General features: G+C 37.7%; 1 protein-coding gene across 1 annotated transcript in view; it reads left to right on the plus strand.

The window, feature by feature from the left end:
* Window positions 1–8,320, plus strand: part of LMO4 (LIM domain only 4) — a 103,369-nt gene extending 95,049 nt beyond the window's left edge. Inside the window, 4 exon segments of the mRNA XM_010006744.1 lie at window positions 2,806–2,845; window positions 2,847–2,906; window positions 3,257–3,412; window positions 7,557–8,320. Of these exon segments, the coding sequence (XP_010005046.1) occupies window positions 2,806–2,845; window positions 2,847–2,906; window positions 3,257–3,412; window positions 7,557–7,565 (265 nt within the window). The 3' untranslated portion in view covers window positions 7,566–8,320.
* Window positions 8,321–13,372: the final 5,052 nt, after the last annotated feature.

The following is a 13,372-nucleotide window of genomic DNA, read 5'->3' on the forward strand; positions in this document are numbered from 1 at the left end:
CGGAAGAGCTGCCTTGTCCATATAGGGAACCTCTTGATGTTTGTGATTGATTGCATTGCCCAATGTTGAAATATTAATGACTTTCTTGGACTGAGGACCCAAAGAGGAAACTGAAACCAATTCTGTCATCACAATTAAAGAGTCCCCTGGCTTTAATTAGCCTGACCTGGGGTATCTCTATCCATTGCTGCAGTTAAAGAGAAAAAAGCCCATTAAAGTCCAGTCTGAGACCAATAGCTACTTAATTGAGCACCTAAAGCCTCAAGCCTTTTAAATCAAATACTGTCCTGGACAGGCCCCCTGGTTAGATAATTAGCTATCCAGCCTCTCAGAAACCACGTGAAACAACTTCTTCAGTAAAGAATAGTTACTGTGCAAGTCTTCCTTTACTGGTAAGGAGGAATAACCATTTTTAAAATATAAAACCTTTTTGCTGTTAATGGTATTGCAGAACAAAACCATTCGTAATGGTAGAGGGAAAGGTAAGCTTAATTTACCTGGTAAATAATACAAAGCAGCATCAAGGTGTTCTGACTTTGCAAGTAATTTTTAGGAGTATCAGCAGAAGATTTAGCTGAAGTAACTCCCCTAAACAGAATTGTTCTGGGACCACGCTTAGGGAAAATCTAAGATATGTGGAAAGCTTCTGAATTAGTTTGACTCCTTTATTAGAATTCACAGACAGTCAAGCTGTATGACCAGTTCTAGTCAGAACTGTATAACAAATGAATGCTTAATGAAGACAGGTAGTGCAATGATGCTAGTTTCCCAAAAGCTGTGTTTTCAGTTGGGTGGTGCAATCGTGCGGGGAGTTGCGAGAGCCCACTTGCCGGCTTCAGATTCTCCCAGACAAGTAAGGTTGTCTCTTCATCTGCAGGACTTTGCCTTTCTGCCTCCACCCTACCTGAGCAGGGCCCTGGTTACCACCCCCTTACTCTAGACTTTTGGATCTTTGCTGTAGAAATGTAACAACAGCGTCTTGTTGCCTCCTCTCGTTGTGCTTCCCCTGCACCTTTTCTATGTGCCAACTTCATTACGAGTAACAATGGAGGAAGAAATATGCGTATCATAAAGCTTTGGAAGTAACCTCAATACATCATGTAACTACTCAGAACTGGTCCTGATGTAGAAGATGCCCTAATAACGGACCCTTAGTTTCCTGACAGTTCAGTCCCTTTGGCTGGAGGTTCTGACAATGTATTAGTTCAGCTTTCCTTTTGTAACCACTGTGATTCTGCAAGAATGTGTCAATGTGTCGTGGATCTCAGACTAATTAGTTTTGAAATGGAGTTTTGATTGAACTCTTCAAATCGATGCTGCTGCAAAATTTGTTTCTCAGCTTCCTATTAAAAGCCATCTTAAGGGGCAGTTTTACTACTCTCTCTGTCGTTCAGTCGATACATTTAATAACAACTTACAGGCTATTTTCAATAAAGTGGCGACAGCAAATTAGTAGTTTGAACATGACAAGCCTCCTCTGCAAGCTCAGATTCTGAAAATTCAAAGCAATTATTTATATATAGAGGCACACTGCAGTCATTCAGATTACAGGTATTTTGTTGTAATGCATCTCCTAGGTTGACACAAACAGAATTTTATTACTTTATTTGGACAGGAAGGAGATGCAAATATTAATATTTATTATGACACCAATCCGCTAATTTGTAAATCCTATTACTATGTTTTACATTGTGCAGAAAAGTGGGTCTGTGACCCTGCCAGCTAGTTCAGTTTCGTTTTTTACTGCAAAATGACTGTGGTAGTCTTTATAATATATGTGTATATTAGAGATGTGCGCAAAAGCAAATAAAGGTTTTCTAATTCTAGGTAACTCAGCCTGTAAAAGTAGAACTCAATAATCATTATTGTATTATATTCTGAATCGATGCGTTGCGCCTTTAAATGGATTTGAAGAATTATGTATGTATTTTTCTCCACCACTCTTCTGCCTATCTCCCCCCTCCCCCACTGCGTGTGCCCCAGATGTTGTGGTCTCATTTGATTGCATAGGAAAACTGCAGTGATACAGCAAACACCCAGAGAGATATGATGACAAATGGGTCCAGATCCCGGTAAATTACTTTCTGCTCAAATCGAAATTTCATTCAGTTTGTTGCTAGCAGAGATGAAGTAATCTAAATTGTGGACTCAGGAGCAGATAGAGGGAAGTTGGAGCAAGCATTTCATTATCAAGAGAGAGAGAAGGTTAGGATGAAAGAGATGAGCAGAGGCAAATCTAAAGTGTTGACACCATGATTGAAAAGGTTAACCCATACACATTATATATCAACCTGGATAGCAGAGAGTTTCTAATGGAAACTCTGCACTGATGGAGGTTTACTGGAGTTTCAATACACTGAGCATGATGTCTTCTTAGATATACAATCAAATCCTCTTAACCCTTTTGATGACTCATATCTCAAGATATGATTAAAGTACAAAAGAGTTCTTCATATAATTTCAAGGACACAATGCATTTAAACTCCAGTCATGAATTGTATCTTTTTTTTTTTTTTTATGATGAACCCAGTAATCTGATAAAATGTGTGTAGTACAGAATTGTTTGTGTTTCTAGAGGTGTAAGTCAATATTTCTGATTAAATCCTGTGTAACCACATCCAAGGTAGGATGAAGCTACCAGTTGTTACACAAAAATACACTTTTTCACATTGCAACACAAAAGCAAGGTGGAAGATGGGTGTTAGAAGTCTAAAATAGTTGTGTAATAAACCATTGCAGTGATGTGCAAAAACATTTAAAGCCTCCTGTGTATTAAATTATTCATGATCATCACCTCTGTTTCAGGTTATTTGGAAATAGCGGTGCTTGCAGTGCCTGTGAACAAAAAAAAAATTCCTGCTAGTGAGCTGGTCATGAGGGCACAGGGCAACGTCTATCATCTTAAGGTGAGACTTTTTTCTTTGTATTTTTTTAGTAGCTGATTAGTACTGCCATGCTTCTTTAGTGTAACATCTGCATCTGCTTGTGAATGAAATGCAAAGCAGTAACTAGAAATACGAGTGTATATTATAAAGCTTCCCTTAGTGTGTAGCTTTGTTCCCTTGTAATCGGTAAAACTATACTTGAGTTATGTACTGCATAGTCCCCACAGGTAAGACTAATGCCTTATTTGGAGATGCTAGAAACCAAGCAGCTCCATATCTCAACTGTACTCGCAGTCTCTGAAGTGCAATTTTCAAACCTGCAGCATACTTAATTTGTGCTGTAGTTTCACTTGCTGTCTCTTCCTTTCCAGTGTTTTACATGCTCTACCTGCCGGAATCGCCTGGTCCCTGGAGATCGGTTTCACTACATCAATGGCAGTTTATTCTGTGAACATGATAGACCTACAGCTCTCATCAATGGCCATTTGAATTCACTTCAGAGTAATCCACTACTGCCAGACCAGAAGGTGAATACTCAACAATTACTAATAAGCTTTATTAGAGCTAAATGAAGATCAATTTCTTTTCATTCTAATAGCGGACATTCCCCACTCCTGCAAGGAGACCTTTAAGTAACTGAACTTACCCTAAATAACTTAGACATGGGGTATGGGGAGAAAATACTAACCATTTATATATGACATACAGGGTGAGTCAGTTTCCTTTGGTTTGGGCATGAGCGCCTGTACAGCTGTTGAACTCCTTATGTACAAAGTGAAATGGAGAGCAAACGTTAATATAAACTCTTAACAAAGAGAAGTATTTTATTTTATAATTTTCAATTAAAGGCTACAAGGAAGCAGATTTCTGTGGGAGGAAAATTAGATACTTTAATATGGAAATAAATGTCTTGTGAAGAGAAGGTTCCTGAAGTAAATGAATGTATTTCACTTTAATATTAAGGTTTTAGATGAGGGAGCATGCTGGAGTTCTTTTTCAGAAGTATTTTCTTGTCTGTTTTGTACGTCATAACTCAGGTTTAAAAACCAAACTGCTATTTTCTTATCACTCCGTAACACTAATAGCTCAACTAGAGATTGTGCATCTCTGTGGTTGATAGCTCTTGGTTTCTAGCTAAATAAGTAAATAATGACTGTACGAATCATACAGAGAAGAAAAAAAATTTCTGCTCAACAGTTGTCCTGTAACTCTGAAACTAGATAGTTGTAGATCTATTTTAATCTCCTTAATAAGTCCTAAAGCTATGCAAGTGAGTGCATTTTGATAACTGCTGTGCCTAATTTGTAACAATTACTGTCAACCTTGAGTTAAGAGACTGTTCATTCCACCCTGGTCCAGAAAAGAGTGAATGTATGACTCTTGCACATAATTTTATTCACATCATATTTCATACTGATTATGTATTGATGACATTGATTCATTTACTCTTTACAGCGCCACTTGCAGGGATATTAAATCTTATTGACCACAGATGAATTTTAATTTCAGATTGGTGATAGATTTTTCCATCAGCTCTGATAGTATATTTGACTTTTTCATCATTAACCCAGGCAATCACACAGCACTGAGTTATTGCAATGAAACAAAAAGTGCACACTTCAGTTGGTAATTCTTTATAGATTTACAATAGGAACTTCATTAATGTCTGTAAGGATCACAAAAAATAACATTTATCTGCAAATAGGAATTTGGGAGATTAAAAAAATCTGGGACAAATGCTAGGCCGATCTATTCTGCAATGTACAGAATATTTTTTTAGTGCTTTTACTTAGTGGAGGAATAGGTCCAAGAAAACAAACTGGTTTTTAATTTCCTTTATTTTTTTGTTGTGTTGCTGCATTTCAGTATCTGTTTGTTTGGGGTTTTTTTTCTCTGCCTAAATTTACTGATTAATTTTAAATATTCTTTCAAGTCTTACACAGTGAATTTAATTACATCAAAATAAACCAGACTTCTTTATTTACTTAATTTGTCAATCGAGGTGATGAGAGTTGAGTACAGAAGTCCTATATAGTTCGAAGAACAAAGATAATTAAGAGCGGAAGATCTTAAGAGGATGTGCAGCCTCTGCTCAAGGAAGTACAAATACAGTTAAAGATTCATAGATTTATACTGTTGTGAATTTTAATGAAACAAATCTGTAATACAGACTGGCTAGCAGGGAATCTGTTACATTAATATTTGTAGGTATCCCATTTCAAAATATAGGGAAAACCATTTATCTTTATACACTGCAGTAAAAGGTTTACCTTTTTGAGAGACTGGTTTATCCACTTGTCTTCTATGAATGTAAAGTTTAATGTAACTTCAAATAGCTGTCTAAATTATCACTTAGTTTTATCAGTTTCTTACTATGCCTTAGCAAAACATAAAAATGATTTAGTCGCAATAAAAGCAGCAGATACGGTGAGGAACACAGAACGTGGAGAAGTATGTGGCTTGCAGACAGAGCTCATGGCTTTAGGCACCTGGTAGAAGCGAAATGCAGAGAAAATGTTGAGAACAGGTTTTTATTAGTTCTGCCACTGACTGTTTTGCTGCAGTCAGTGGTGAGGCAGATGTCAAGGTGTAAGAGGGAAGACTGGGGGAAGAGAGAGTATAGTTTAGTGGTTTTTTTCTTTGTAATATCTCTAGAAAATGGTCTTAAGTTCTCGTCCCAGTTTTCAAAGGGGAATTGTGGAGCACCTGAACCCCAGAAAACTGAAATGTAGTTGAGGAGACAAGTTGATAATTGATACATTGTCAGATGGATGGAGTTTTGGGAGCTGCAGGGGCAGGTGCCAAAAGAGTCGTTTTGTAGGTTATTTTTTTAACAGTCTAAGTATCTTTACAGCAGAGATGTTTTCCAGAAAGCTGTGTGTTTTAGGGCCACTAATTAAAAATGTTCTTCCACTATGACAGAGTTGGCTGTAACAGATACTCTTTATTAAACATTAAAGATCAATCAGTCTCGAGGTTATTCTACCATTAGAGATTACAGACATATTCACAGGGTTTTTTATTAAGCTGAAGAGATTGAGACATACTCCCAGCATTAAAGCACATTTCTGTTTTGGGTACGTAAGGTGTAGCAGTTATGAACTCACTATTGTCTTAATATAGTTTACAGGTTAATACCCACTAGTGTTTGATGCAGGCAGGAAGGGCTGCAGGATCTTACTTTGTTTAAAAACTTGCATTTCTTTTTAGTTAGGCAAATGCAGTGATGTTGGCTATTCCTGCTTTTTGCCTCCCTGAGGCAATTCGCACAGTAAATTACAGCTTCCCATCACTTGCTGTGTAGTTTGAAAACAAACCTGGTTTATCTAACCTCAATACCACTTGCCTGCAGCCTCCTAGTTTGTGATGTCCTGTGTGTTGGTTCATTTGAAGGGGCTGTATTGTCAAGAATTCTCTGTGCTTTTCTGGTAGCAGTAGCTTTTTTGGTTTGGTAGCTAGTAGTAAGTGGCTGATAATACCACAGTATTTCTTGGTTGCAACAGTGTTCCCACCTGCTAAAAGTGCAATTTCTCCACCATTTGGCAATGCTCGAAGGAAATGCTTGTCTTCAGCTTCTATACTTTTAAATAAAGTATGAGTTAGAGTACGACTCTCAGGGAAGATCTTAAAGATCTTCTAGTTTACACATCACTCAACAATTCCCTTGTAGTTACATAATTGGTGTTGTCTGTGTCCATAGTAGAAGATATTTGATGCTCATTTATTAAATATGCTTGCTGGCTGCTCCCTAATCTTTGTTCTGGACAGACAAATTACCTTTCTCACACTGAGCTTCAGCTCTGGGGAATTAAACCTCCAAGCCTCTACTACTTTAATTAGCTTGAAAGTGGGGGGTTGCAGTTACTAATAGACCCCAGGCTTTTAGTAACTTAGAGAAAGGGTGAAAAAAGAACTTCCTGGGAAGCGCAAAATGTCATTTAAAAACCATAAAAATCTAATATATATTATTTCATTTTGGTAATTGCAAACAGATTGTATTTGAAGACTATGGATGATCATTTCTATTTTATCCATGAAAGTTTAGATTTTTATTGAGTTAGACACTTTTAATTATCACAATTCATTAACACCAGTGTGAAAGCACATGTTTGACTTCATACATTAAAATGTTTATGTAACATTAACTAACACACCAGATGAGGAATTTTAAATGCGGGGGAAAAAATCCTGAAATATCTATATTTAGCTCTTGTGCAATGCAGCATATTAACTAAAGTTGCCTTGGGAGGATATTGGCTGTACTTCTTATTTGCTTTACACACTATTTCTTCCAATTATAAGATCATATTACTGGCTTCTTCAAAGGCATGGTATAATGTTTCTTCCCTTTTAAAAGGGGCCCAGAAAAACCACCTTGTTTGCTGTACGATTTGTTACCAGAAAGTGCACTTATTTATTGTTGTCATCTCTTTTTTTTTCCCGTCTGCTCTTTTTAGTAGTGAAACTGCAGCAAATGTTTGCTTTTTGCTATTTGAAGTTGAAACATTAGCAGTATGAATGGTAGTGTAGAAAGGCTTAATCAAGTCACAGTTGGAAAGTAATTAATAAAAAAGAGATTAGTGAATAAGGAAAAGACAAACGCAGTCGTGTTGTAGTTTCCTATCTCCGATTTAGTATTTTAGCTAAGATACCCATTTTTATTTCTTACAGGTCTGCTAAAAGGTCAGAGTAATGCAGAATGCGTGCCTTCATCTCAAATTTTGTTCATCACAGATGGATCCCATGTCTCCAAGTAGACAAGTCACCTTTGTAGCTAGCATCAATGCCAGCTCCATACCATTGCACCTTCTTTATTCATGATTGCCCTTCCCACATTTATTGGTGTATTAAAATGACTGAATACGAGCATTAAGGACTCCATGAACCTGGGCTAATGGGAGACTGTAGAGAAAATGAAAAAAGATTCACCAGAGGACATCTTGGGGGGCACGGGTGGGGGTGGGTGGGGAAGATGACTAATGAAGCTAATTAAAAGAAGCATTGGAATCTGCTTTCTACCCTCATTAACAATTAGCAGGGCACTGGCCAGTTTGTGCCCTGTGTTTTACCTTAACAACATTCTATTTGCTCTTTGTATATTTAAGTGTTGTAAGGAAATGTGTTTCAATCAAACTGAACATGAGATAAAGATGTGGCTTTTGTGATATTCTATCACAAACACTTTTATTGTATCTCTGTAAAATACAATGTATGTATGCATGTAAGTGTTTTTGTCCTAATGTTGCTGCTTCCCATGGCAAAAAAAAAAAAAAAAAAAAGAGAAAAAAAAAAAAGTCAGGCTCATAGCAGCTACTGTGTAGAAATTTTCACCTACTTCTAATTTGCTGAATGAAGAAAAATCTTTTATTTGTGATATTTTCAGAGACATTTGCTCTAGTATGGTGTATTTAAATAATAAAAAAGTAAAACAACACTGAATTGAGTATGGGTTTTAGAAGCTTTACTTTTTTAAAAACAAAACAAAAAAACCCTACATTCAATACACTGTTCTGAAACTGTATCTTACATTGTCCTTACCTTAGTTGCAAATTACCTTTAAAAATATCTTTTTGGTTTAGACATTTTTTTTTTGTCTTATGCCAGTAAAGATTCTATTAAACTACTTAAACGTGTTACTTTTGCTAAGGATACAGAGCACTACTTCAAAATTATCTTTATTTTTCATTGAGATTCCTCATTCTGGTTAATAGCAAGTATATTATAATTCATACTGCAGTGAATTATGGTGGATGTATTGGTAGTGTGGTCTCTTTCTATCCCGTTCCTTTCTGCAGAATCATCTGTGTCAAGGGAGTGCATGTGTCTGAGTGTGCAAGCACGAGCGTGTATGTATAGATCATAAGAGGTCAAAGAATAATAAAAACCTTAAAGGTCTGTACCTCATGCTGAGCACTAGAACTGACTATTCATAAAAAGGAATACAATAGCTGTTCTGAGCTGAACACAAAGTTGTGTTCGCTGGGGTAAGAGACTTAACTTTTCAACACTGATAATCTGGAAGAAAAACACATTTCCTGGGCTGTTTCTGAGAACAAACTAATCTCAAATATGATCTGTTCTCTGAAAGCAAACAAACAAAAAAGCACTGCTCCCTGTGCCCCCCCCCCAAAGCAACAAAGCCTTCTCTCAGCTTTGAAAGGGAGCAACTTCATTTAGTGGGTTTTTTCCCATCAGCTGCTCGGTGGTAGAGCTGTGCAGAATTATTCTGAGAAAAAGCTCTGAGTTTTCACGACTGTAGCAAGAACACTAACATGAATGCATGGCTCTGCCTTCAGTCAGGAACCTGCAACCTGCAAGCATCTAGAATGTGCCTCTGCTGCAATTAATAACAAACCATTATTAACAATTACTCTGCTTTTATAGGAGACTAGTACATTTGAAATACACCATGATTATGCTTTCCTTTTCAATTCTGTTTTTGAGAAGGTGTTCACTGTTCAGCATGTTTGGTTATGCAGTGAGCTTGACTTATTTTTGTTGTGATGCCGATACACAAAAAGCTGATTTATAGATTTGTCTGTCTGAACAACCAACAGCAGATAGTGGGGTTGTTTTTTTCAGATGCTACTTCTTGACCTCTAGTATATTGGAGGTCTGCTGAATTTCTTCTTTTAACACTTCAGTGCTTGAGGAAAAATAGGGCTGTTGCAGAGAAAAAAATGTTGTAATGCAGAAGTATCAGACAGGAAAGACAAAAGCATACTTGTATAGTGTATAAAGCAATAAAATGAAGCTATATATGACTTGCTAATTAAATGCACTTGCACATTTTTAAAGTAAGTTTCTAAGCTTTTTGATCTGGCATTAACGTCTTTCAGTGGAGTTCTGCAAATTGTCCTGCTTCAATATCTCTGAAAGGACACTTGAAGTCATATGAATACAGAATTCAAGTATTAGTGAGACTCTAGGCATCTTTTTGTAGTCTCAGTAAAAGCACTCAAGGTAGTGTTTAACACAGAGATTTTTGGTTGTCCAATATAACCTAGAAGTGCTAAGAAGATAGCTAATAACTTCTGGTAAGTAATGTAGTGTAGCATTTAGTGTTGTAGAGGTTGATGTTCATTAACGGCTTTAAATAAACTATTATATGACTCGTTTGTAAAGCACAGCTACCTATTTAATAGCTTACTTTAAAAGCATTTCTTAAGTTGCAGACGTATAAGATTACAAATGTCATTCATGTTAGCATAATCCACATGCAGTGATGAAGCCTTTGCTTTGATGTGCTAAATTGGAGGAGGACTAATGGAGCTATGAATATACAATAGAACATATTTGAGTAGTATTCTTGCTTTAGGTGAAACACTTTCTTGAAACCAGAGGCATTTCAGACAATAAAACAGGCTCTAATGGGGATGATAGGTGTGGATAGGCAGCTACTGGAAACACTTAGATTTGTCCTTAGGTGAAAACATCACTTTTTTAGGAGATCTGAAAGGAAAAACATGTACTTCTTCACCTTTTATCACATGCATTTGTTACGCTAAGGCTGAAAAACACCGTCTGCATTTAGTGCTGCTGAAAAGTCATACAAATAATCATTCAGTAAGAGCCGCCCTCACTTTCAAAAATGAATGCTGTTATAAAAAAAATCAAAGGAAATATTACTAATCTGAAATAATCCTTGTGAACCTGGATAAAATGCTCTGTCTATACAGCATCTAAATGTCTCAATCATACAAATTGTCACTCTTATTAATGAAACAATTTTGTAAAAAAGATTGCCCTCTAAATGGGTTTAATGTTTTTACCTATCCAGCTGTCTAGTTATGAGATTTACAGATCCTGGCAGGCAGTGGGACATTAAGCCTTTCCAAACCAAATTCTGTTTGCAACAAGATACTGTCTTTTCAGTCCTACATGATTTGTCTTTAAATATTTTAACAGGTTATGCAGTATCTTATGAAATATAAAATGAGAATGTCTTACAAAAATGAAGCCTATGAAATTAAGTCATGTCTTTAGAATATTAGCCACATTGAGTTTGTCTCCCTTTTTGCCTTTAACACTGACAAAATTTGTGTCATCTAATTTTAGGGTAAATACTTTAAAAAATATTTATACATAAGTGTTCTGATCTCTGTTTAGCTACTTTAACAGAGGTGTTCATTGCAAAAAACCCTCAAACTTGACATACACCCACCAGCCAAATCATTTGATAAAAATAGTTAAATTGATCTTTAGGAATGTCTGACTACTTAATAGCAAGTCATACTATGCCAGTATATGATTAATTTTTTTTTTAAAGTATTATATTTCTTCAGTGTGAAATTATGTGTTTCATGTCTGATTTCACTGCTTGAGCCTCCTGTACATAAAGTACCAGATAACCATTGTTGCTGTTAGTTACTGTTAGTACTGTTAGGTGTATGTCTATTGTCAGTCCAGCTAAGCCACAGAAGAGCTTATTGCAATTAAATAGCAATTTGTTTCCATGAAACTGCAATTAAAGTATTACTGATCAGCCATTTTAGATTGGCAGTGCTTTCACTGCATGTTAAACAGTGAGGAGCTCTCCACTTATTTCTGCAGAGTCTGAGCTGCGAGTAACAGTGAAGTGTAACATGCTCACCTATGTCCCTTGTCAAGTTGAAAGTATGAGTCCTCCGTGAAGCACTCTGATCTCATCATGAACATGCTGAGAGCAATGACAAGTCAGGGCTGATCTCTCTAAGTTGAACTTGCAACTTACAGGAACTGAAGTTATTACTGTTTTCTGTTCCTGTATAAGCAGGGATGTCTACGCTTCCTACAGGGGATGTTTTCAGCTGCAGATTGATTCTGTTGAGAATGGCCAGCGAGTTGTGGGCCACAAGCCAATAACATGCTGCAGGTCCTGGCTTGTTAGAGCTGTGTAAACAGGGCTACGATAGCTCCGTAATCACAACTCATAAAAGACTAGAAGAAACCAATCAATTACCTTGTACCATTTTTTTTTTTTTCTCTAATAAAAAGCAGAAGTTTATCTGACAGGGTTAGTATTTTCACACCTGTACAACAGATGAAACAGTTGAAAGCAATCCCATCCACTTACCTGTGCACATCCAGGGTTTGCCTGCGACATTCCTGGGAAGCCTCCGTGCTCCTGCCCCCAAGCCTGTCAGGACCCGCCAGCCGCTGCCTGAGTCCCCTGCCAAGCTCGGAGCCATTCGTGGTTGACTTGAAATCTGAAATGTAAATTTTTGGTGCAAATTAAAAACTTGTTTGTAAGAACTCAAAGAGGAATTAACTTTGTAGTGGTAATTATATTTCTTAATTATCACCATATTTTAACAAAGTCTAAGATGTGTTAACTTCAGTTCCTGCATTTTTGCACAGTGGGGCTGTAGACATCCTCATTTGTTGCCAGAGGGGATGACATCACACCTGTGGCATGCATGAGATAAGCGTTGCTGCATTTAGAAACAGGTTTGTGTCTCTCAGAGATGTTCTTTGCAGGGTGAAATGGCTTGGGCCCTAGTCCTGCAGTACAACCCATGAGCAATCTGCTCCATCAGGTGGTACAGGGGTAACAGGAGCATCATCCATCCCCAGCATCTGCAAGCTCCCAGCCTCTAGCAAAGGGCAGGCAAAATGTCTGTGCTTAAACCTCAGTGCAAATGGCCCAGCTGACAGTAATTCATTCATCTGCAGTAGACTGGTCATATGGCTAAGCCCAAGGCCTTAAAAAAAAAAAGCCAAACAAAAGAGTCCTGTTTATGGGAGACAGACAGACGGTGTGCAGGATTTTTAGGGTTTTTTTCCCTGCTCTGTGGCTATTTTTTAACAAGGGGGTTCAGTTGTTTTCTTTTTACAGTAGTTCTAGCATTAAGTTCACAGAAGGCTACACAGTTCAAGGGGGAGGCAACAGGGATCTCAGATGGTAGGGTTGTAAGCCTCTATCCTGCCCAGTGGCTCATGCTGATTCTTTTGTCTTGGCTCACCTCAGTAATTTTGCTGAAACAGCCCTACAAACCATAGCATTAAGCCCAAAACTAAGCTTGAGACATTCTTGCCCCAAGAGAGCTGTATTGAAGATAAAACAGACATGCTGAAAAGAGGTATTCCTTCTGGTTGGGTTCCAGACCCAGTGAACATGCCCAGGAGGGAGGGAGCCACACTGCCAAGCAGGGTGAGGTTGGCAGCATGAAAGAAGCCCCTGCAGACAGAGCCTGCCCTGGTGCCTTTCTTGGCAGCAGTGAGTGAGTGGCAAGTGGTCCCTTCTGGTGCTCACCATGCCCTTTGCTCTTAAGAGACTGCTGGCTGTTGGGCAAGCCAAAGCTCTGTGTGCAGCCAGGTTCCTCTGCAGCTAAACCAGGCAATGCTTCTTTCTCACATTGTTGGAACGTGCTGTTAATTTTGTTAGTTTTGAAATATCCATATAGTTTTCCTCTTAGGGGATCTTACAAGCAGGCTTTTTGCTAACAACTTCTGTGGTTCGCTGTAACCTCTCAGAATAATCATTGGTTCCATTGAACTTATGCCAG

The sequence above is a fragment of the Chaetura pelagica genome, unplaced genomic scaffold (assembly GCF_000747805.2).
Source record: "Chaetura pelagica isolate M959 unplaced genomic scaffold, ChaPel_1.0 scaffold69, whole genome shotgun sequence".
NCBI lineage: Eukaryota > Metazoa > Chordata > Aves > Apodiformes > Apodidae > Chaetura > Chaetura pelagica.